This window comes from Chelonia mydas, chromosome 1 (genome assembly GCF_015237465.2).
Source record: "Chelonia mydas isolate rCheMyd1 chromosome 1, rCheMyd1.pri.v2, whole genome shotgun sequence".
NCBI classification, from domain to species: domain Eukaryota; kingdom Metazoa; phylum Chordata; order Testudines; family Cheloniidae; genus Chelonia; species Chelonia mydas.
The window spans coordinates 4768625-4791417 of NC_057849.1; the positions used below are offsets into that span (position 1 = coordinate 4768625).

Genomic DNA, 22793 nt, shown 5'->3' on the forward strand with positions numbered 1-22793 from the left:
GCGACGGAGGACTATCGTGGGAAACAAAATGATTTTGAAGAATATTTTGGGGTGAGAAGGGATAAATAGATAAACATGAGCTCCTAGTGTGACCCTTTTCAGAGTAACAGCTGTGTTAGTCTGTATTCGCAAAAAGAAAAGGAGTACTTGTGGCACCTTAGAGACTAACCAATTTATTTGAACATAAGCTTTCGTGAGCTACAGCTCACTTCATCGGATGCATACTGTGGAAAGTATAGAAGATCTTTTTATACACACAAAGCATGAAAAAATGGGTGTTTACCACTACAAAGGGTTTTCTCTCCCCCCACCCCACTCTCCTGCTGGTAATAGCTTATCTAAAGTGACCACTCTCCTTACAATGTGTATGATAATCAAGGTGGGCCATTTCCAGCACAAATCCAGGATTTAACAAGAACGTCTGGGGGGTGGCGGGGGGAGGAAAAAACAAGGGGAAATAGGTTACCTTGCATAATGACTTAGTCACTCCCAGTCTCTATTCAAGCCTAAGTTAATTGTATCCAATTTGCTAATGAATTCCAATTCAGCAGTCTCTCGCTGGAGTCTGGTTTTGAATTTGTTTTTGTTGTAATATCGCAACTTTCATCTCTGTAATCGCGTGAGCAGAGAGATTGAAGTGTTCTCCAACTGGTTTATGAATGTTATAATTCTTGACATCTGATTTGTGTCCATTTATTCTTTTACATAGAGACTGTCCAGTTTGACCAATGTACATGGCAGAGGGGCATTGCTGGCACATGATGGCATATATCACATTGGTGGATGTGCAGGTGAACGAGCCTCTGATACTGTGGCTGATGTTATTAGGCCCTGTGATGGTGTCCCCTGAATAGATATGTGGGCACAGTTGGCAACAGGCTTTGTTGCAAGGATAGGTTCCTGGGTGAGTGGTTCTGTTATGTGGTGTGTGGTTGCTGGAGAGTATTTGCTTCAGGTTAGGGGGCTGTCTGTAGGCAAGGACTGGCCTGTCTCCCAAGATCTGTGAGAGTGTTGGGTCATCCTTCAGGATAGGTTGTAGATCCTTAATAATGCGTTGGAGGGGTTTTAGTTGGGGGCTGAAGGTGACGGCTAGTGGCGTTCTGTTATTTTCTTTGTTAAGACTGTCCTGTAGTAGGTGACTTCTGGGATCTCTTCTCTTCTGGGAAATTCTCAGGCCTGTGTTATACAGGCAAGAAGAGTGCAATAGTCCCATCTCACCTTGGAATCTATGAGCATGTCCCCATGAGTCAGCTGGAGGTATTTTGCCTGAAAGTTAGTGCCTGAAATTACTGAAGGCATTTTTTTCTATTTGTGACCATGCTGAATTTAGCCCCATACAGACAAATGGTCATTAGACTGCAACGCCTTGGAAGTGTTACGTTGGTTGAATATTTGATGAGGCTGTGGGATCCCATGAGGCACTGCATGGATGAATATTTTAGGTGAGTTGATTATGTTTTTTATTATATTTAATTATAATTATTATAATTATGACTTGAGCCACGAAATCTCTGCACTGAGGAATAAATGTACAACCCTTGCTATTAATGACTAAGAGGAGTGGCTGGCAAATGGTCCCAGAGCATCCTTTCTTTACTGTCTCTGTCCAAGTGGCGCACTTTTTCAGTCAGCCTTCAGGGGCTCCTGCACATGACAGCTGCATTGATCTAGGCCCTCACATTTCCCATAGTTTCCGCTCTCATTATGTAACGTGGATACTTCTCAAATTGCCAGTTGTTCCCGTGTAGCAGTTTTTGAAGCACCCTGCAGTGAGTATGGGTGTAACAAGAGAAGCTCTACAGGTGTGATTAGAGGCCCCTCACCCACAGCGGGGGAGGAGTTGTGGGGAGCGTGGGGCAGCTCAGAGGTGGTGGGAGCCAGGGAGGTCTGGGGAGCACGGAGAAGACACTAGTGACCAGCGTCCTGTTGGAATCGGCGCAGTTGGAATTGGAGCTGGGGAAGAAGATACAGACGGGGGGGAGGGTCAGAGTCTGATGGGAGATTGATCCAGCTGAAGAGCAAAGATCAGTCACTTCACCAGTAGGAAGATCAATTGAAGTTACGTAATTAACATTCAACAACAGCAATTGGGAAGCAAGCTGAGTAATCTTTGTGACACCTGGACTGCAGTTCTGTGGTTTGGCAAGAGAAAGAGACTCTGACACCCACCCCAAAATACACTCCGGACAAAGAAAGGTCCCGCCATGCCCTCACAAACTCCAGTGCAGCCTGCCTGTTGATGTAAACCCTGCTCCTTGCCCCATAACCCTCAGTGCTCCCCGCCTGCCCATGTACCCCCCGCTCCATCCCCAGAACCCCCAGTGCTGGCCACTTGTTCATGTAGGTTCCCCACTCCACAACTTTCAGCCCTGTCACACTGTTCTACCCCTTACCCAAGACCAAAACCAGGTGCCAGACCCTACAATGACAGCTCACAGAAAGAGCTCCTCAGACGAAGGTTAAACTCAGCGTCGGCCTGCACTGCGGAAAAGGGGGAGATCAGCCTGGACTGCCTTTCTGGGAGACAAAGGAAACCCCACCAGCAGCTCAGCCTGTGCAGGGAAGGACAATGGGGCAGACCTGGCGGTAGGGAAAGAGGACAGGAAGATTAAAAGGAGCCAGTGTGAGCCACTCCTCTTCAAAATGACACAAAGCATTAACGTACTGCAGCCCGTTAGAAACGCGGACACCCCTTCCTGAGGCTGCTTTTCCATGTTAGCAATTGATGATGTTACTATGAAGCAGTAGTGTGGTTCCTAACAGGAGGAAGGATGGTCCAGATGTGGGGTGGTGTCAGAGACAATCTGCTACAGTGCCACTGTGATCTGGATATTGCACGTCCTCGTCCCCCCATACGCACACACAGACCTGGGTCTCCCCCGGTGACATTTTCAACCCCGCCAGGTTTCCTCTGAGCCAGAAACATGCTTTTCTCTTTACTGCCTTTTGATTCTTCTCTTCCTCTCCAGAACCAGAGATACAGGGGTACAGAGAGAGCAGACCCCTCTCCCCCCGCACAAAAAGAATTGTTCTTCTAATTGTTCTGAACCTCTAAGCCAGTGGGTTTAATATTTGAGCAACTCTCCTGTCAGTTCTTCTTTCATCCAAATGAGCTCACCAGTCCTTAGAGGTCACAGGACACCTCCAGTTAAAGTCACTGGAGGATCACAGCTGTTGTAAATCAGACCATTTATTTAAGTCCCTACACGTGAATATAGGGTCATCTCAATGGGCCAAAATTTCTCCCTTTAAACTGTTTAACTTTTGGTTCTGAGCGCGGAAATTACAGATTTCCTGGTCAGGCTACAGAGAAAGCTATTCTGTTAGGGTGCTGAAAGAGTATGAAGGACCCTCCCCCCGAACCCCAGTTTATGTAGCATTCTGAGACCTGGTATGAGAGATGTGGATTCCAAAACACATGGGCCCTGATTTTGCTTTCAGGGGGGCCAGTGTCAATTTGGAGTGACCCACTGAAGGCAGAATGTGAGAGCAGAATCTGGCCAGTGTGTGACCAATTCCTGTGATTAAGCCTCTGGTAACAGAGATAACCACTGCAGAGGCTTTGGCTGCACTTCCTAATAGGGTAGTAAAGTTGCTGAATTGGAAAACCTGAGCAAATCAGAGAAAAAACTACAGCACCCCAAAAAAAGAAAGCTACTAGAACAGATAGAAGGACACATTAAGAGACAAGGAAATGATCTTAAAAACAAATATTTTTCTAAACTATTTCCAATACATGTTCCAATTGTACCTGCTAAATCACTTGGTCTTTCTGATAATGCTAAACAATTTAAGTCACTGTATTGGTGAATTCCTGCCCAGATGGTTCGTGACATCAACCTGGAACCCTTCCTGAGCCCTAACCACTAACTTTAATGCAGAAACAGGCAACTCACCAAAATCCTGCTTGGCAGAGAGAGGAAATAAACTTACAGCGACAGGGAGGCAGAGCCCTGAGAATCAGTGTATGAATCTCACATCTCTGACACTCAGAGTGCTGGGCAGTGACCTTTATCATTTCCCTGTGAAGTCCCTGATGCTCAGATTGGCCAGGACTCCCAAACAATTCCCTCAGCTCCATGAACAGTTGGAAGAGTAAAAAAATAAACCCCGGAGAACTTCAGCCTGAGAGCTTCCCCTGGGAGTGAAGAAAGAATTTGCGGATAACAGGGGCTCAGATGGTCAGGGCAAACTGTGTCTTGCAGACATTTCAGCCTAGCAATGTATGTGGCTCTTTAATGTCCTGCCATCTGCCCTATGTGTGGGAATGCTGCCACAAGATATGGGAGCAAAGCCTGTTTTCAATTCATCATAGCAGCGTACCACTTTATATCGCCCAGGCAGTTGTAATATCCAGTCCATTAGCCTCTGACATTCATTGCCACCTTGTAGAGGCCAAATGACAGGATGATGAACTGATGCAAGCCGAAGGGCATCGAAAAGGCTTTCTTCTCTCAGGATTCTGAAATCAAAGGTGCTTCCGAGTATCCCTTTGTGCAGTCTAAAGAGGATATCTATCTATCATCTCTGAACTGTTCTAATCGATATTCTAGTCTCTGGATCGATCAGCATGAAATTTCAATACTGTGTTGATCTTTCCAAAATCAATGCAGAAAGGCTAATGTAATGCCAATCTTTACAAAAGGGAAGAAGGAGGATCCTGGGAACTACAGGCCAGTCAGCCTCACCTCAGTACCCAGAAAAATCATGGAGCAGGTCCTCAAGGAATCAATCCTGAATCACTTACACGAGAGGAAAGTGATCAGGAACAGTCAGCATGGATTCACCAAGGGTAGATCATGCCTGACTAATCTAATCGCCTTCTATGATGAGATTACTGGTTCTGTGGATGAAGGGAAAGCAGTGGATGTATTGTTTCTTGACTTTAACAAAGCTTTTGACATGGTCTCCCACAGTATTCTTGTCAACAAGTTAAAGAAGTATGGGCTGGATGAATGCACTGTAAGGTGGGTAGAAAGTTGGCTAGATTGTCGGGCTCAACGGGTAGTGATCAATGGCTCCATGTCTAGTTGGCAGCCAGTGTCAAGTGGAGTGCCCCAAGGGTAGGTCCTCGGGCCGGTTTTGTTCAATATCTTCATAAATGATCTGGAGGACGGTGTGGATTGCACTCTCAGCAAATTTGTGGATGATACTAAAGTGGGAGGAGTGGTAGATACGCTGGAGGGGAGGGATAGGATACAGAGGGACCTACACAAATTGGAGGATTGGGCCAAAAGAAACCTGATGAGGTTCAATAAGGATAAGTGCAGGGTCCTGCACTTAGGACGGAAGAACCCAATGCACAGCTACAGACTAGGGATCGAATGACTAGGCAGCAGTTCTGCGGAAAAGGACCTAGGGGTTACAGTGGACGAGAAGCTGGATATGAGTCAGCAGTGTGCCCTTGTTGCCAAGAAGGCCAATGGCATTTTGGGATGTAGAAGTAGGGGCATAGCGAGCAGATCGAGGGACGTGATCATTCCCCTCTATTCGACATTGGTGAGGCCTCATCTGGAGTACTGTGTCCAGTTTTGGGCCCCACCCTACAGGAAGGATGTGGATAAATTGGAGAGAGTCCAGCGAAGAGCAACAAAAATGATTAGGGGTCTGGAACACATGACTTATGAGGAGAGGCTGAGGGAACTGGGATTGTTTAGTCTGCAGAAGAGAAGAATGAGGGGGGATTTGATAGCTGCTTTCAACTCCCTGAGAGGTGGTTCCAGAGAGGATGGTTCTAGACTATTCTCAGTGGTAGAAGAGGACAGGACAAGGAGTAATGGTCTCAAGTTGCAGTGGGGGAGGTTTAGGTTGGATATTAGGAAAAACTTTTTCACTAGGAGGGTGGTGAAACACTGGAATGCGTTACCTAGGGAGGTGGTAGAATCTCCTTCCTTGGAAGTTTTTAAGGTCAGGCTTGACAAAGCCCTGGCTGGGATGATTTGATTGGGGATTGGTCCTGCTTTGAGCAGGGGGTTGGACTAAATGACCTCCTGAGGTCCCTTCCAACCCTGATATTCTATGATTCTATGATTCTATGAATAGGAACTCCAAGTGGTCCTTTCCCTATTCGTTGTCTAAATTGCTTGGTGGTGGCAGCGTTTTACCTAATCCAAGGGAAAAGACTTTGTGCCTTGGGGAAGTTTTAACCTAAGCTGGTAGAAATAAGTTTAGGGGGTTTTTCATGCGGGTCCCCACATCTGTAACCTAGAGTTCAGAGTGGGGAAGGAACCTTGACATGGTGGCAGAGCGGTGGGATCATTTTGAACCAGGAGCACAGCAGGATTTTAAAAGGTTTTGTACAAGGTGATTGCAGCTGCAGATTCGGTCTCTCTGCCTGCGGACAGAGCAGCTCCATAACAAAAGGATTTTTCTGTAGGCTGAGAACAGCTATCAGAGACAAACGTATCAGGTTAGAGCACAGCAAATTTACAAGTTAGTTTTTTTTTTCTTTCTAACTCTCGGGTATAGCAGGTTAAAAACAGAGAGGTTAAGATGACAGAAAGCAATGCCCAAAGAAACTGGAGTTAGACAGACGGGAAGTAGAAGAGAGAGAAAAGGAACACCAGAGACTGGTCAAATAAATCTACTCCATAAGGAGGCAGAGGAGGCTGCGCACCAGAGAGCTATGGAGGCTGTGAGAGAGGGAAAGAAAGCCCAGGAGGCTGCCCACCAGGGAGCTATGGAGGCAAAAGAAAAAGAAATGGAGGAGATGGAAAAGGAGAGGAAGCACGCACTGGAGATAGAGAAGGTAAGGGCTCAGAAGAATATAACCCTAACTATCTTTCCACAACAATCCACAAATGGGAGCGACTATGTCCACAGTATGACCAATCCAGTGATATTTCTGAATATTTTCTCACCTTTGAGAGACTGTGCACACTCCATCAAATTCCTGATGCTAACAAAATGACCGCATTGATCACAACATTGACTGGAAGAGCTCTGGACATATTCAATAAGATGCCTATTGATGAGGCTTCTGACTATGATAAGTTCAAGGATTTGGTTTTAAAACAATTTCAAGTTACACCTGAAACTTACAGAGTAAAATTTCGAACCCTTAAGAGAGGGCCTGGACTAACTAATGTGGCTCATGTAAATCAGATGACAGATCTGTTTGATAAATGGCTCAAAGGATGGGATGTAACTAGCTTTGGAGGAATGTGGGATTTGAAGATAGAGGAGCAATTCCTGAATATGTCCAAGGAGGATATAAAACAGTGTTTATCGGATCAGAAAATGGACTCAGCAGGAAGTCTTGCTTCTTATGCTGATCAATACGAGCAGTCACAGACCGCGACAGATGCAGGACAAACCGGAACAAAACGGGTGGAAGGAGGAGAGAGAAACAACCCGGGTCACAGTTGGAGCTGATACCAGAAGGGACACCCCCAGACCACACCTTACTACCGGGGGCAGCCCAAGGCCACAGTGTTGCCGGCACCCAGTGCCCAGAGGCAAAACAACAGCAGGGGTTCGTTTACCGTTGTGCGTCACACAATAAAAACAACGGGGTGGAGAAGCAGAAAAGTTTATTTGGAATTCCAAAGAAAGGTACAGGGAGAGAAATCTCAAATCCTGCACGTCAGAGCAGGGGGTTGGACTAGATGACCTTCTGGGGTCCCTTCCAACCCTGATATTCTATGATTCTAGGTCATTACACACACTTTTATATTCCTTAATGCTACTGCACTACACATCAGCCAATCAAAGCTTTGCACAAATACTCTGCCTTCCTTATATGGGTTACAACAATGTTTATTTCCTGCAACCTCTAACAAGCATTCCTAGCAACTTAAACAACGAGCACATCCTGTCTGGCCTTGTAGCTGTCTCTCCTGTTATGTTTAACTTGGCGTCAGCAAAGCTTACACTATAAGGCATTATCTACAACTGCAACATTGTTTTAAGAGCAAAAAAGCTTACTCAAACCAGCCAGGCCTGAGTTCTATTAAGGGGGGTTGAAAAGAAGCCCTTAGGCCTACAGTAGGGAGACTTCCTCGACCCTTATGGCCTTCCATCCCCTCGACTTAACTAGTGGCCATACCCTGGGGTCTCCAACACCAGCTACACCCCAAGGAACACTCCAGACACCTTATCATCCCATCACACCATTCAGAGCAGAGGGAAACTGTGAGTGTGGGCGGGAAAAAGGTTACAGCGTGGAGGGATACCGGAGTACAAGTGTCAGCTATCCATGCTTCCTTAGTGGACCCCAATTTAATCGACCCAGAGGTCCAAGTGATGATTCAATCCTTCAAGTCAAACTCTTTTGACTTGCCTACAGCCAAGTTCCAGCCCCCATGCTGTTGAGGGAAGACTTGGCCAATCATGTGAAGCTAGCCAAGAGGGTGGGAATCATCGACAGCAGCCAGGCTAAGAAAGCTGTCACACCTAGCTCTGTTCTGGAGATTTCTACCAGGACCCAGTCAGAGGTGTTGGAACCGGACCCCATGCCAGCGTCTGCAACAGCAGTAGTGGATCCAGCCCCAGAGACCCAGACAGAGCCAGTCCCAGAACCGGAATCTGCAGAACAGCCAGGACCAGACCCATTGCCAGCACTGAATCCAGTGCTTGGAACCCCAACACCAGAGGGCCCCACCGAACCTGCAATGGCAGCAGCAGATAACCCTACACAAGAGGCTCAGAAGGAGCCTGAACACCAACATAGTACCCCAGAGGAGAGCAGTTCACAGTCAAAGGAAACAGTCCCATCACCTGAATCTCTTCCAGAGGGACCAAGTCCAGGTCCACAATCCAATGAGGAACTGATGTCTCCAGAATCAAGGGAACAGTTCCAGACCAAACAGGAAGCAGATGAAAGCCTCCAGAGAGCTTGGTTGATCTGCCTCTGGCCCAGCTTTGGCTGCTTCTCTGGCCCTTCTAGATCTGGTGGGGGTTGCCAGATTTCCACTGCATTAGTAGCTCAAAGTCACTTAACAACTCACTTGAAAATAGCCCCATCACTTTCTCCAAACAAAGTTTTTTTTTTATTAACACATTTGTCTATACATAAAATAAAAGATGAAAGCTTTCATTACACACCTACTACAGATTTGATTTAAAAAGAAAATTGACAAGCCCCAGCAGGATTCTGTCCACATTAGCAACACACCTATGAGATGCCACCTATGAGAGAACCCTGTTCACACAGAGACTAATGGAAAGCCACCTTGCATCAGAAAGCTGCAGTAGCAGCTAAGAGTTGGTAATGTAACAGTTACAGAAAAGCTGCGTGAGAGGGGACTAGGGGTTGGGCACTGACAAGTGATGCTGAAAGAAGTCAGGTGATGGTCAGAGAGAGGGAATTCAGCAAAGGAGAGAGCAGTGCTTGGTGATGGAGTGATGAGAGATTAGGTGTGAGGAACTTCTCAGACTGTGAACCTCCACAATGCTCGGTTCAGTCAAACTGGGACAATGCACCCTTGATTAACAAGAAGATAGCCTTTCCTGCTCTTGTAACACAGACTTAAATTCAATGTCCCAGGCGATCACATTCTGCAGGTGTATTTGCCCACTTTGTCACGAAGCTCTTTGGTTTTGACCCCATAAATAATAGGGTTGAGCATGGGGGGGATGAGGAAATAGAGGTCGGCCAAGATGATGTGAACATGGGGAGCGATGCCCTGACCGAACCGGTGCATGAGAGGGGAGAAGAGGCCTGGAGTATAAGACATCAGCATTACACAGATGTGGGCTGTGCAGGTATTGAGGGCTTTCTGATGGGCTTTCTTGGAGTTGATTCTGAGGAGGGCTCTGATGATCAGACTGTAGGACAGGACAATGAGCATCAAGTCAAATCCGACAACTACAAACACTATCACCAAGCCGTACATCCTGTTGACTGTAATATCCCCACACGAGATCTTCGCCACAGCTATAGGTTCGCAGTGTGTGTGGGGGATAACGCGGTTGGCACAGAATGGGAGCCTCCTCAGGAGCAGGGGCAGAGGCAGAATGAAGAGAACAGCTTTGATCAAACCTACAAACCCTAACTTAGCTATTCGTGCATTGGTGAGGATGGTGGCGTATCTCAGAGGGTTACATATGGCAACATAGCGATCAAAGGCCATTGTCACTAGGACGGTTGAGTTCATGACAGCAACCACGTGAAGGAAGAAAGTCTGGGTGAGGCAGCCAGCCACAGTAATGTCTTTCAAATTGAACCAAAATATGCACAGTGCCTTTGGCACAATGGAGGTAGACATGCTGATGTCTGTGAGTGCCAGCATGCAGAGCAGCAGGTACATTGGCTTGTGCAGGGTCTGCTCTTTGCTTACAACAAACAGAAGTGTAACATTTTCTAACAAGCCGATAATGTAGAACATAGCAAAAGGGATGGAAATCCAGATATGGGCAGCTTCCAGGCCAGGGATGCCCATTAGGAGGAATGTTGAAGGACCAGAGGGGGTGAGGTTGAAAACTGCCATGAAGTTTTCAATGTGCTGATCAGGCTCAGAAATGTTCAAGGTGACTGTGAAGAGAGTGAAGCACTGGGAGGCGGGTTACACATGTTAAAATAAATAAACATTTTACAGTTACTGTATTAACAGTCTAGGAAGGGGGGGGTGAGAAGTAGGTGGGGACATTTATAGAGATTATTTTAGTTATATTCAAGTCCAGAGAAGTCCTGAGAGGGTGCTAACCAACCAAGTGAATGGGCAACATGATGGCAGATAAACGTTGATATTACTAACTGCAGTGTATATGCCTATTGGAAGGAAAAGCTTGAACTCCTCAAACACATTACGAGGTTCTAATTGAAAACTATGAGCTCAGGACAGGGACCTGGGCATCATGGTACACAGCTCTGGGAAACCCTGCTCATAGTGCAAGCAGGGACAGAAACTAAGCAAAACATTGAGATCCAGGAGGAGTGGGATGAGGAATCCTACAGAAAATACAATGCCATGAGATCAGTCAGTCAATGTTTCACCTTCCTCTACATGCCTTTGTGTCGTAGTGGGCACACAGGATATTGCAGAGCTAGAGGGGTTCAGGGAAGGGCAATGAGAATGATCAAGGGCCTGGGAAAACTCTGATATGGAGAGAGGTTGAAAAGACTGGGATTGTTACCTTTACAAAGGAGATGAATAAGAGGGGACATGAGAAAAGTCTATAAAATACTGACTGTTAGAGGGCAGATTGAGAATGTGTTCTCCGTGTCTCATAACACAACATCAAGTGGCCGTTCAATTAAACTGAAACATGGCAAAATCAAAACAGATAAATAAAGAATGCTTGCTTCACTCAATGCCGAAATAGATTGAGGAACACCTTACCACAAGTGGTAGTTTAGGCCATGAGATAAGCAAAAATCAGGAAGGATTTGGACATTTACATGTATAGTGAGTATCCAGTTACATTAGTTACAGCTAAATAAATATTTTGGAAAGCATACATATCCAGGTGTTTCAGGGCACAAGACAATCTCTAACTGTTATGCATTAGGGTGACGCCTCAAGATGATCAAGTTACTGTCCCCATCCACCTGCTGCTGGGTTTTTTACACCTTCTTCTGCAGCACCTGTGTCTGTCCCTCTCAGAGAGAAGAAACTGGACTAGATCGACCTAAGGTCTGACCCACGAGGCCATGCCTATGTGGGAAAGGAGCCAAGCGTCCACCATGGAAACAGACATTATCATGCTGGGCTATGACTTTGTGTTCAACAAAATGGGCATGAAGGGCACAAGGATCTTGGTATTTAGGGCTACAGGCCTGCACCTCATTTACTTCCCCTGTTTCTTTTGTTGAGACGCTTTCTTCCTGGCACCCAGCTTTACCGGAGATATAAGTTACAGTTGTTACCTGACAAACAGAGACACGTATTAGCAACTCAGCTGCTAGCCCTTCTCATGTCTGAATATTGGTGATGTTTGCAGATGATTCAGCAATTGGGGGAGTAAATAATGAAGAGGTCAGGTCACTGATTCAGAGCAATCTGAACTGGTTGGTAAACTGGGTCGAAGCAGACAATATATTTTCTAATATAGCTATGTAGATATATACATCTAGGAACAAAGAATGCAGGTGATGCTTAAACATTGTGGGAAGCCAAATAATTCTGAAGGAAGATTTTTGGGTGTGAAGGGGTAATTAGCTAAATATGAGCTCCAAGTGTGACCATGTGGCCAAGAGAGCCAATGTGATCCTGGGATGATAACCAGGGGAATCTCAAGGTGAGGGAGCAAAGTTATTTTACCTCTGTATTTGGCACTGGTGCAACTGCTGCTTGATTCCTCTGTTCAGTTCTGGTGTCCACCATTAATGATGGATGTTGATACACTGTAGATGTTTCAGAGAAAATCACCGGAATTAGTAAAAGATTAGAAAACCTGCCCTATAGAGAGAGACTCAAAGAGCTCAATCTATTTTGTTTAACAAAGATGGTTACGGTGTGTATTTCATGAGTCTGTGGTATCCCATAAGGCACTGCATGCATGAACATTTTAGGTGAGAAAAATAATGATTTCACCACATAAAATCTCCGCACAGTAAAATGTATGCACGGTCCTCTTCATGAATGACTAATAGAGATGGTTAGAAAGTCTCGCAGAGCATCCTGGGTTTAATGTCTGTGTCCCAGTGACCCACTCTTTCAGGCAGCTGCCAGTATGTTCCTGTACATGACAGCTGTATTTATCTCTGACTTGACATGTCCCAGTGTTTCCCGCCCTCATCCAGGACAAAAACCAGGTGCCAGACCCCACAGCGGGAGCCACAGAAATGTCTCCTCAAAGTAGGTTAAACTCAGTGTCTGCCTGCATCGGGGAATACGGGGAGGTCAACCCGGACTGCCTTTCTGGGTGCGAAGGGAACCCAGCAGCCGCTCTGTCTGTGCAGGGAAGGAGAGTGGGATGGACCTGGCAGGAGGGAGAGAAGACGTGGAGACTAAAAGGAGCCAGTGTGAGTATCTCTTCCTCAAAACAACACAAAGCTTTAACGTATTGCAGTCCGTTAGAAATGCAGACACCCCGTCCTGAGGCTGCTTTTCTGTGTTGGCAATTTCCAACGTTTCCACGAGGGTATAGTGGGGTTGCTCACAGGAGGAGGGATGGTCGAGGTGGGGGAAGGTGTCAGAGACAGTTTGATACAGTGTGATCAATTGTACTCTGAGGCACCCGTTGGCCTCGTTACGCCTCTTTGGTCTGTGTATTAGGCAAGATGTGCATTCCATAATTTGCCCGGTTTCAGGACTCCGTGCCTCTGTGATCTAGAGACAGCATATCTTGCTGTCACATCCTCCCCCTTCCTCCCCCAAGCGCACACACACACACCGTGCATTCCTCGACCTCCCTCGGTGAGATTCCCAGCACTGCCTGGTTTCCTCTAAGCCAAAAACATGCTTTTATTTTTAGTGCATATTAGTTCTCCTCGTCCTCTCCAGAACCAGAGATGCAGGGGCACAGAGAAAGCAGATCCCTCCCCATCCCTGAAAATAGTGTTGTCCAAATTGTTTTGAACCTCTAAGCCAGTGGTTCCCAAATTTGTTCTACAATTTGTGCAGGGAAAGCCCCTGGCGGGCCGGGCCGGTTCGTTTACCTGCCGTGTCTGCAGGTTTGGCCAGTCGCGGCTCCCAGTGGCCGCAGTTCGCTGCTCCAGGCCAATGGGAACTGCTGGAAGTGGCGGCCAGTACATCCCTCGGGTTGTGCTATTCTGCATCAGAAGTAATACAATGGCATTTGTCCACTCACTGTGTGATTCATTCACCAGTCCCCAGCCCAAAGTGTCCTGTACGTCCCTCGGCCCGTGCTGCTTCCAGCAGCTCCCATTGGCCTGGAGCGGCGAACTGCGGCCATGGGAGCCGCGATCGGCCGAACCCGCAGACGCGGCAGGTAAACAAACTGGCCCGGCCCGCCAGGGGTTTTCCCTGCACAAGCGGCGGAGCAAGTTTGGGAGCCACTGCTCCAAGCCTGTGAGTTTGAGATTTTAGCAACTCTTATAGAATATCAGGGTTGGAAGGGACCAAATGAGGTCATCTAGCCCAACCCCCTTCTCAAAGCAGACCAATCCCCAAATGGCCCCTCAAGAATTGAATTCACAACCCTGGATTTAGCAGGCCAATGCTCAAACCACTGAGCTATCCTTCCCCCCCTCTCCTCTAATGTCAGTTCTTCTATGGTGCAAACGAGCTCACCCATCCTTAGAGGCCACGGGGCAACTCCAGTTGAAGTCACTGAAGGCTCATGGTCTGTGTAAACAGGCCATTTATTTAAGTTCCTACATGTGGATTTAGGGTGATCTCAATGGGGCCGAGATTTCACCCTTTAACCTGTTTAACTTTTGGCTCTGAGCTGTGATAATCACGGCTTCAGGTCCTGCCACAGAGAGCACCATTGTGTTAGGGTGTTGAATGAGTCTGAAGGAGAGGTCCACTGATGGCAGAATGTGACAACAGAAGCTGACCATTGTGTGAACTCCTGTGCGCCCAGTTCTTGTTGTGAACTCTCTGGTGAAACAGAGACCCACTGCAGAGGCTTTGGCTGTATTACCTGGCAGCACAATGAATTTGCTGAACTGTAAAACTTGACCGATCCAGAGGAAAAATGACTCCACCCAAAGAAAGAGACTTACTGAGACAAATAGAAGGACACAGTAAGACCCAAGAAATTGATCTTAAAAAAAATATGTCTAATCTATTTCCAATACATTTATAGTTCCAATTATACCAGGTAAATCCCTTGGTGTTTCTGATAATAAAACACAGTTCACGTCACCGTGATGGTGAATTCCTGCCCAGATGTTCCTGACTTGAAACCTGGCACCCTTCCTGAGCCCTCAGCACTAACCTTAATGCAGAAACAGGCAACTCAACAAAATCCTGTTCAGCAGAGAAAGGAAATCTCCTTTTGGTGACAGGAAGGCAGAGCCCTGAGAATCAGTGTATGAATCTCATGTGTGACACTCAGTGTGCTGGACAGTGACCTTTATGATTTCCCTGTACAGTCCCTGTGGCCTCTCAGGTTGGCAGAACTCCCAGCCAATTCCCTCGGCTTTGTGAGCAGTAGGAAGAGCAGAAAATAGACCCCGGAGAACTCCAGTTTGAGAGTCTCCCCTGGGAGCAAAGAAATGATTCACCAATACCAGGAGCTCAGATTGCCAGGGCAAACTGAGTCTTGCTGACTGTTTAGCCTAGCAATAGGCGATGACTTTCTTTTCTATGTGTAACGTACTGCCATCTGCACTATGTGAGGGAATGACACCACAAGTTACAGGACCAAAAACCGTTTCAATTAATCATAGCAGTGTAATGATGCGTACGCCCCATGCAGCTGTAATATCCATTCCATTAGCCCTTGAAAAGTCACTGCCACCCTGTAGAGGCCAAATGACGTGATCTTGAATTTATGCAACGCAAAGTGCTTTCTTCTCCCAGCATTCTGGCATCAAAGGTATTTGCCAGTTTCCATCTGTGAGGTCTAAAGTGGCAGCTCAAACTGTTCTCATAGTTCATCTACTCTCTGCATCGGGGAAGCATCAAATCTGAATACTGTGTTGAAATTTCACAAATGGATGCAGAATAGGGTTGTGCTATTCTGCATCAGAAGTAGTACAATGGAATTTGTCCACTCACCGTGTGATTCATTCACCAGTCCCCAGGCCAAAATGACCTGGAGTTCATCTCAGAAGGTATCCCCCATTTTACCAGGGAATAGCCACAGAATTTCCCTGATGTGTTGCCCTGGAGCCATTTCAGTATGGTGGTATTTTAGGTAGGTGTGTTGGCTGGGGTGAGAACCTGAAGAACAGATTCATGGTCAATATTCATAACTTCAGATACAAAAATGTTACATGCACACAAATAGGATAATCCTTTTCTCCAAATCACAGTTTTCCAATCCTGACAAGTCATATCTTGTACAAAATGTATCATAATTATGTCATAATCCTATAACTCTGAAGAATATGGAGTGCAGCATCACAATGCATTTATTAGGAGGATCCCCACCTAGGCTTTTGGAAGATTCAAATGATAGAAGTAAAGCACATTAGAAAACATATTCCCAACTATATATATATATAAAATGAAGGGGTCTAAATTAGCTGTTATCACTCAAGAAAGAGATCTTGGAGTCATGATAGATAATTCTCTGAATACATCTGCTCAGTGTGGAGCAGCAGTCAAAAAAGCAAACAGAATGTTAGAAACCATTAGGAAAGAAAGAGATAAGAAGACAAAATATAAAAATATGCCACTATTCAATCCCCCACCATGGATACTGCATGCAGTTCTGGTCACCTCATTTCAAAACAGATAGATTAGAAATGGAGACGGTACAGAGAAGGGCTACAAAAATGTGTAGGGGTACGGAACTGCTTCCATTTGAGCAGAGATTAAAAACATTGGTACTTTTCAGATTGGAAAAAGGATGACAAATAGGGGATACGATAAGGATCTATAAAATCATGAATGGTGAGGAGAAAGTGAATACAAAAGTCCTGTTTACTCCTTCATATAACACAAGACCCAGGCGTCACTCAAGGCAGCAGGTTTAAAACAAAGAAAAGCAAGTACTATATATAACACAGAGTCAACCTGTGGAACTCATTGCCAGGGGATGTTTTGAAGGCCAAAAAGACAATGGGGTTCAAAAATAACTTGATATGTTCAAGGAGGATGGGTCCATCAATGGCTGCTAGCCAAGATGTTCAGGGACACAACCGCATGTTCTGCAACTGCATGTTCTGAGTGTATGCTGAGGGAACTGGGATTGTTTAGTCTGCAGAAGAGAAGAATGAGGGGGGATTTGATCGCTGCTTTTAACTACCTGAAAGGGGGTTCCAAAGAGGATGGTTCTAGACTGTTCTCAGTGGTAGCAGATGACAGGACAAGGAGTAATGGTCTCAAGTTGCAGTGGGGGAGGTTTAGGTTGGATATTAGGAAAAACTTTTTCACTAGGAGGGTGGTGAAACACTGGAATGCGTTACCTAGGGAGGTGGTAGAATCTCCTTCCTTAGAAGTTTTTAAGGTCAGGCTGGGATGATTTAATTGGGGATTGGTCCTGCTTCGAGCAGGGGGTTGGACTAGATGACCTCATGAGGTCCCTTCCAACCCTGATATTCTATGATTCTATGATTCTACCCTTGCCTCTGACTGTCAGATGCTTGGACTGGGTGACAGGAGATGGATCCCTTGGTAATAGCCCTGTTCTGTTCTTTCCCTTTGAAGCACCTGCCACTGGCCCCTGTCAGGATTCAGGACTAGATGGAACATTGGTCTGACCCAGTATGGCTGTTTTTATGTTTTTAGTTGTGTCTCCTTTTTCTTCTCTGGGTGCTGCTCCTCATAGTCGACAGGGTGCACATGCCTCGCTACCTCAAGGAGTCCCTGCCACTGAAACAGTAATTTGAACAGCAGGCTTGGTAGTAACCATAACTCTCAATCACCCAGTCTGAAGACTCCTAGATGAACCCCTTTGTTACAGGCCTTCTCTTGTTCCTGTTGTGCATTTAGTAAAATTCTTCTAGCAAACACCAACAAACAATTGGGGCTATTTCTTAACTGAAGAATGTACTGGATTATGTTCATTGAATGGGGACTTTGCTCTTCCATGTTTCTTTAAGCATGTCTGGAAAACCTTGAAGCTGCTTCCCAGACAGCAGTTCAAAAGAAGAAACCTTGGGGGCTTGAAGCACCGTCCTGAGGCACCTTCCTGATTTGGCTTTAATTGTCTCCCTGTCAGTCCCCCGCACCCCACCAACACCATTTTCAGTAAAAGTCACAGACAGGCCACGAGCTTCCATAAATTTTTTTTTTTGCCTGTGATCTGTCTGTGATTTTACTGAAACTCTTAACTTTAGGAATGACTGATCAACTGGTCTGCTTTTCGTTCCTGAATCGTGTTGCTGCCCAGGATAGCCACACCCTGGATGAATGCATCTGAGATGCTGTCAAGGGCTATGGTTGTTACAGGGCAGCTAACCTGTCTGGACATGTCCTCCACAGCATCATCTTTTCCCTCCCCTATTCTTATCAATTCTGATGGTTCTAAGCAGAGTCTCACCAGGGAGTCAGCCTCCGTCTCCTCAGTCAGCTGTTCCCCCCCTTCTGTCAGGACTTCACCAAAGTGATTCCTTGTGACCAGAAAGGCCAGATGTTGGAAATAATTTACCTAAGAAGTTTATAAAGGTTGAGCACAACAAAGTTTCCATACAAGAATTACTTTATTTGTCCAAAGAGAACTTGGTGTTGATTACATCCAAAATATAATTACATGCAAATACACACTGATATATTATATCCTATCAACAATACAGTAATATGCATTAGCTAAATATTCACAATAGCATCAGGCTCAGGAAATACCTTCCCATCATGACAGGTCTCCAGAGCAGTAATGAAAACCTCTGAAAAGGAACCGCTGACACAATTTACTCTTTATAAGAACATAAAAATGGGCATCTTTGGTTAGAGCAATGGTCCATCTAGCCCAGTATTCCATCCTGCCACAGTGGCCAATAGCAGATACTTCAGAGGGAATGAACAGAACAAGTAATCTTAAAGTGATTCACCCCCTGATTCCCCTTCCCAACCTCTGGCAAACAGAGGTTAGGGGCACTTCAGAGCATGGTTTTGCATCCCTGCCCATCCTGGCTAATAACAACTGATGGACCGATCCTCCATGAACTCATCTAGTTCTTTTTTTTCAGTCCTGTAAGAGTCTTATCCTTCACAACATCCCCTGGAAAAGAGTTCCAAAGGTTCACTGTGCATTGTGTGAAGAAATACTTCCATTTGCTCATTTTAAACCTGCTGCCTATTAATTTCATTTTTTGACCCCTAGTTCTTGTGTTATGAGAAAGAGTAATTAGAATATTATTTACCTTCTCCACACCAGTCTTTCCCCCACTCTGGATCTGAAAGAATCTTGTCCCCTCATTGGCCATTTTAGGTCAGGTGCCAGCGGGGTTACCTTAGCTTCTTAACCCTTTACAGGTGAAAGGATTTTGCCTCTGGCCAGGAGGGATTTTATAGCACTGAATATAGAAAGGTGGTTATTCTTTATATTTATAACAGCCACAAATGTGGCTATGAGATGACACTGAAATTCAAAGTCAAAACCCCAGAACTTGATTATATCTCGATTGATGGTTGGCAGGTTTTCAAAGAAAAAAACCATGACTAATAGTGCTTAAAAATAGCCCCAAAGGAGCTCAAAACTTACGTAGTGTAAAAACATCAATCACATTATTATATTATTTATTTCTAATTGCATTCAACGATGGTAGAAAGTCACCATATTTCGTGTTGATTGAGTTTGTTAAAAGACAACATTTCATCCTGGCTGTTTTTGCTGGAAATAGAATGCTTCTGCTGCTGTCATGAATAAGAGCAGTGACCAGTGCAAACATTTCCTCCATTGATGCAAACTCTTCACAACAGATTGTGTGTTGTTGCCTGTACGCCCTAACGTGAGGAATGTTTTCTAAAATTCCTCTTGCATCTTGTTGCATAGTTTTTTTTTTAATCAGGTTCCTCTGAGAAAACAGTCTTTCACCCGCAGTGTTGCTAAAAACTAGCAAAAGCAATGAAAGAGCAAAGAAGCCAAGTTTACTAAAGTCTTTGGCCCCAGCGGCATCCATGGGTTCGAGACCTTCAACCCAAAAACTGCTCTACTTGGCTGCTTTGAGCATGAGGCCAGTGAGCACAATACAGTGACAAGAATGAGATATCAGCCAGTCGAGGACGTGAAGGACTTGGTATTTCAAGTGACTCAATCTCCTGAACATTTGGTGGCAATCTCTGTTTCATCTGTTTCACAAACTCCAGAATGAAATGTTGACACCTACTATTCACATCTTGGACAATGGGAATGGTTAGTGTGTATTTTGAAAGTTTCAGCTGGAAGCAAATCCAAAATTGATTGTGCCAAGTGTTAAGTTATTGGACTCCAAAGCGATGTTTTGGTTAACACAGCAATCTGTTGTCCAGATTTTTCAGAAACCCCAGCAGGGGCAACTTAAGTATTTCACTTGAGGCAGTGTCAGGAATCAATCAATGGGAACACAGAAATTTTGTCTTGTCTAACACCACAGTTCATTAGACTGAAGCACACACAGACATAAGCAATTGATTTAGAACATCCCGGATATTTACCTAACATCTGGAATTGTATTAACAGCAGATGAGTAATTATTAATGAGTAATTAACAGCAGATTCGCAGTGGCCAGTTGCTCAGCAGTTGGGGAGAAAGGGTGTGAGGGAAAAGGTCTGTCAGGATGGCTTCAAAGGACTGCTCCAAAGTGCACAGTATAAGCTAATCTTTTATAACTTTTACAAAACCCATAGTGATCCCACTGGAGCATCACTATTCCTAACTTACAATAAACTTCTAATATCACAGGGATTTAGACTCAAGGTTTTCATCCATTTATTTTCTTCAATTCTCACTTATTTACTTGTCTGTCCACTCCTCCTATTCTGATGAGCAGAAACTGCCAGCAAATTTCCAAATAACCCTGAACTATGTGGTGTTAATTCATAGTGGTTGAGTGTATACCCTCTTGTTGCAATAGGTTTCATCTCAATGTGAGGTAAACACACCTCAAATCCAGAGTAATACATTCCAGTTCTCAAAAACACAATTTCACAACTTTCACCAATAATCTCTAGCAGAATATCCTCAATTCCTGCAGCAGTCTTGCTGTATGAGCACTTTCCGATAGAAACATTTGGTTTCTCCTCCAGGCTTTTTGATGGATTGGACTTAGAAATATCACATAAATTTTGTTCACTGCATCACTGTACATATGATTTAAAAGTTTACCATTGTAGTTGAGTTCTTTGTCTTTGGCTATCAGAAAACAAAGCTTCAGTTCGTCAAACTCATTAAGAACCCTGTCCACACAGGCCCTAATCGAACACCACCTTGTTTCAGAAAACTGCAATATCTTCTGGTAGACTAGAAGTTATGGAAATGGTGAGTGACAGGTTGCGTGGAGGTGGTGGCTGATGGGTGATACTGAAAGAGAGCAGGTGACGGGCAGAGAGAGGAAAGAGCACCAGAGAGAGCTATGCCTGATGATGGAGTGATAAGATGTTAGACATGAGGAGCTTCTTAGACTTCCACAATGCTGAGCTCAGCCAAACTGGGACAGAGCACCCTTGATTAACTGGGAGGTAGTCCTTCCGCCTTTTCTCATGCAGGTTTAAAGTCAGTGGTCCCAGGCGATCACCTTCTGCAGCTGTATTTGCACACTTTGTCACAAAGCTCTTTGGTTTTGGCCCCATAAATGATAGGGTTGAGCATGGGAGGGGCAACAAAATAGAGGTTGGCCAAGATGATGTGAATGTGGGGAGCAATGCTGTGACCATACCGGTGTGTCAGAGAGGAGAAGATGAAGGGAGGATAAAACATCAACATCACAAAAATGTGGGCTGTGCAGGTGTTGAGGGCTTTCTGGTGGGTTTTCTTTGAGGATATTCTGAAGAGGGCCCTGATGATCAGAACATAGGACAGGGCAATGAGCGTCAGGTCTGACCCAGTGCATACAAGCACTACCACCAAGGCGTACATCCTGTTGACGGTGGTATCCCCACATGAAATCTGTGCGACAGCCATGTGCTCGCAGTACGTATGGGGGATAATGCGGTTGGCACAGAATGGCTGCCTACTCAGGAGCAGGGGCAGGGGCAGAATGAAGAGAACAGCTCTTATCAAACCCACTAGCCCGAGCTTAGCTATTCGTGCGTTGGTGAGGATGGTGGAGTATCTCAGAGGGTTACATATGGCAATGTAGCGATCAAAGGCCATTGTCACAAGGACGGCTGACTGTACAGCAAAAACCACATGAAGGAAGAACATCTGGGTGAGGCAGCCACCCACAGTAATGCTGTTCAAATTGAACCAAAATATACACAGTGCCTTTGGCACCACGGAGGTAGACATGCCAATGTCTGTGAGCGCCAGCATGCAGAGCAGCAGGTACATTGGCTTGTGCAGGTTCTGTTCTTTGCCTACAACAAAGAGAACTGTGAAATTTCCCAATAGGCTGATAACATAGAACATGGAGAAAGGGATGGAAATCCAGATATGGGCAACTTCCAGGCCAGGGATGCCTGTAAGGAAGAATGTTGAAGGGTCAAAGCGGGAGAGGTTGAAAGCTGCCATGATGTGGTCGATGTGTTGTCTGGAATCAAAAATGCTCAAGGTGACTATGAAGGGAGAGAAGCACAGAGAGGGGGGTTACACACTTTATAACAAATAGGTATGGTAAATATTATATAGTTATTTAAAATCCAGAAAGGGGGGTGAGCAGTGACATGACAACATTTACAGATGCATCAGATTATTTAGTTCATAGACAAGTCCAGGGAAGTCGTCAGAGGGAGCTAACCAAGCCAGGTGAATGGGGAGCATGGTGGCAGATGAACTTCAAGGTCAATAACAGCAACCTGTATGGCCATTGGAAGGAAAAGCATGAACTCCTCATGCACCTGAAAAGGTTGTAATTAAATTATGAACTCAGGACAGGGAATTGGGCATCATGGTACACAGGTCTGTGAAACCCTGCTCACAGTGCAAGCAGGGACAGAAAATTAGGAAAATATTGGGATCCAAGAGGAGTGGGATGGAGAATCCTACTGAAAATGTAATACCAGGTGGTCACTTAGTCAATGTTTCACCTTCCTCTAGACTCGTCTGTGTAGTACTGGGCACCCCTGTCACACAGGGTATTGCAGAGGTAGAGGTAATCAGTTATTGTTCTGGGCTATGACCTTGTGCTCAAAGGAATAGACATGAAGGTCACAAGGATCTTTGTTTTTTGGGTACAGGCCTGCACCTCTGT

General features: G+C 45.4%; 2 protein-coding genes across 2 annotated transcripts; both read right to left on the reverse strand.

The window, feature by feature from the left end:
- Positions 1–9491: 9491 nt before the first annotated feature.
- LOC102935872 (olfactory receptor 52N4) lies at positions 9492–10430 on the reverse strand. The gene has a single exon (XM_007052975.2). The coding sequence runs from the start codon at positions 10428–10430 to the stop codon at positions 9492–9494; it is 939 nt and encodes a 312-aa protein (XP_007053037.2).
- Positions 10431–21175: 10745 nt separating this feature from the next.
- LOC102936097 (olfactory receptor 52D1) lies at positions 21176–22114 on the reverse strand. Its single transcript, XM_007052976.2, has one exon. It carries the CDS (start codon positions 22112–22114, stop codon positions 21176–21178), a length of 939 nt encoding a protein of 312 aa, XP_007053038.2.
- Positions 22115–22793: the final 679 nt, after the last annotated feature.